Raw genomic sequence first — 2,259 nt, 5'->3', positions numbered from 1 at the left:
GCATTTTCTCAAAAAAAAAAAAAAAAAAAAAGAAAGAAAGAAAAAAAATAGGACATTGAATCCTTTGGGCAGGATTAGTGAGGCATAACACATATAAGAAGTTCTGTAAATATTAGCTTTTACAGTAAATATTAGCTTTTATTGTAGGTGTTCTTGTTGGTGATGTTGCTAAGAGCATTGTTCCAGAAGCCTAGAGAGGCTGCAGGACTTTCCCAGGGCCACACGGTGAGCAGCACCAGGACTTGGGATTCACCAAAACACACACTGTTAACAGCTACTTTTAAGTCACTCTCAATGACTTGTAATGAAATACAAGGCAGGTTGTCATCCAGGTATAAAGAAAATGTCTAAGGTAGTATAGTGAGGACAGAGTTAATCAAACTTTAGCTCAAATTGTTGTATTAGAAGCTCCTTGATAGGCTTTTCCATCCTGAGATGTGTGGGCTTACTCATGCTGGGTCTGCAGTGATGCTTAGAAGTTAGGGTGGTGGCCAGGTGCAGTGGCTCATGCCTGTAATCCCAGCATTATGGGAAGCCGAGGCGGGTGGATCACCTGAGGTCAGGAGTTCGAGACCAGCCTGGCTAACATGGTGAAGCCCTGTCTCTACTAAAAACACAAAAAATTAGCCAGGTGTGGTGGCACATGCCTGTAATCCCAGCTACTTGGGAGGCTGAGGTAGGAGAATCACTTGAACCTGGAAGGCGAAGGTTGCAGTGAGCCGAGATCATGCCATTGCACTCCAGCCTGGGTGACAGAACAGGACTCCATGTAAAAAAAATAATAATAATAAAGAAAAGAAAGAAAAAAAAGGGAAAAAAAATTAAAGAGTGAGAGGGAGAGTGGAACAGGCTGAGGCTGGGTGGTCAGCAGGGAACAGACCGTGCAGTGTTAAATTTCATAGACACCAGAGAGGAGCTTCCTACCTGTGGAGCTGGGGATGGAGGATGTGGAAATTCCTGGGGAGAATGTAGAAGTCACTGGAGCTGAGCAAAAAAGAACATGGAAAAATGATTGGGTGTCTTCCTAAAGGAATGTGGCACAGGAACTGCTAATTGGTATTTGGGCTTCTATCTTGACTCACACCAAGACCTTGATGAATTAGGGGCTGCTCTGAGGCTGTGACTGGGCCCGCAGGGAGGGAAATGATCAGTTTCTTTTTTGAGGAATGCACCTTGGGGAGGAAGGGTCCCAAGGCCATTGGAATATCACAGCTTTGAATACTCACTGCTGGTGGCAGGGGTCTGGTACCGACGGTTATAACCTGCAGATAGGGAGGAAAGAGTAAAGAAGGACGATTATGATGGGTGAGAGGTAGGGGAGGGGAAGATGGTAGATCTAGAAATGGAAATCATGGGAAACTTTCATGATGACCCCATCTGGGCTATCCCTCAGCCAGCCAGAGGGAGGGGAAGGGCTTCCACTTCAGATGCATGACTTCAGCTCACAAAGGAACCTCCATCGTCTCAGCCCAGAGTTGCCAAAGTTGAACAAGTCATGGACATTTCATTGAGAAGAGGTGGGGCCAAGATCTTTTGTGAATAAAGGATAATGGCTACATTTTATTTGGTACTTATTTTGTGCTTTGTCCTTTGACAATAATGGTGGAGATCATCACTATTATTATTCCTGAAATAAAAATATCATAATAGCTGTCCCTATTTATTGGGAATCTAGTATGCACCAGCAATAATAATAAATACATTACAAGGGTGGAAAGACGCATGTATGGATGAGTGAGCTTTCTGATCTTATTCGTATTGTCTCTACCCATAAAGATAATTTAGTTTGATTCTTACTCAGCTTACCTCCTTTCACAAAATTTCATGATAGTACAATTTTTTTCCAGCCTCTGTGTGTGTGTGTGTGTGTGTGTGTGTCTGTGTGTCTGTGTGTGATGTAGAACTGACAAAAATGTGATGGGTGAATAGAGTGGTATTTTTAGGTAAAAGTATAGAGCGATGAGGGATAGAAATGGTTCATATGGAGCAGGGTGCGGTGGCTCACGCCTGTAATCCCAGCACTTTGGAAGACCTAGATAGGCAGATCACTTGAGGTCAGGAGTTCAAGACCATCCTGGCCAACATGGTGAAACCCCCTCTCCACTAAGAACACAAAAATTAGCGTGGCATGGCGGTGGGTGCCTGTAATTCCAGCTACTCAGGAGGCTGAGGCAGGAGAATCGCTTGAACCCAGGAGGCGGAGGTTGCAGTGAGCTGAGATCGTGCCATTGCACTCCAGCCTATGCGACAGAGAGAGAC

The 2,259-nt window shown here is 44.6% G+C and overlaps 1 protein-coding gene across 1 annotated transcript in view; it reads right to left on the bottom strand.

Moving 5' to 3' along the window:
* The window catches only part of MUC16 (mucin 16, cell surface associated), a 173,133-nt gene that overhangs the window by 114,564 nt on the left and 56,310 nt on the right, over positions 1-2,259 (bottom strand). The window contains 2 exon segments of the mRNA XM_011954968.1: positions 925-984; positions 1,227-1,262. Coding sequence (XP_011810358.1) covers positions 925-984; positions 1,227-1,262 — 96 coding nt within the window.

This window comes from Colobus angolensis, unplaced genomic scaffold, assembly GCF_000951035.1.
Source record: "Colobus angolensis palliatus isolate OR3802 unplaced genomic scaffold, Cang.pa_1.0 Scaffold39, whole genome shotgun sequence".
Taxonomy (NCBI): Eukaryota; Metazoa; Chordata; class Mammalia; order Primates; family Cercopithecidae; genus Colobus; species Colobus angolensis.
The sequence above is the reverse complement of the archived record's forward strand: the minus strand, read 5'-3'. Positions and strand labels throughout refer to the sequence as shown.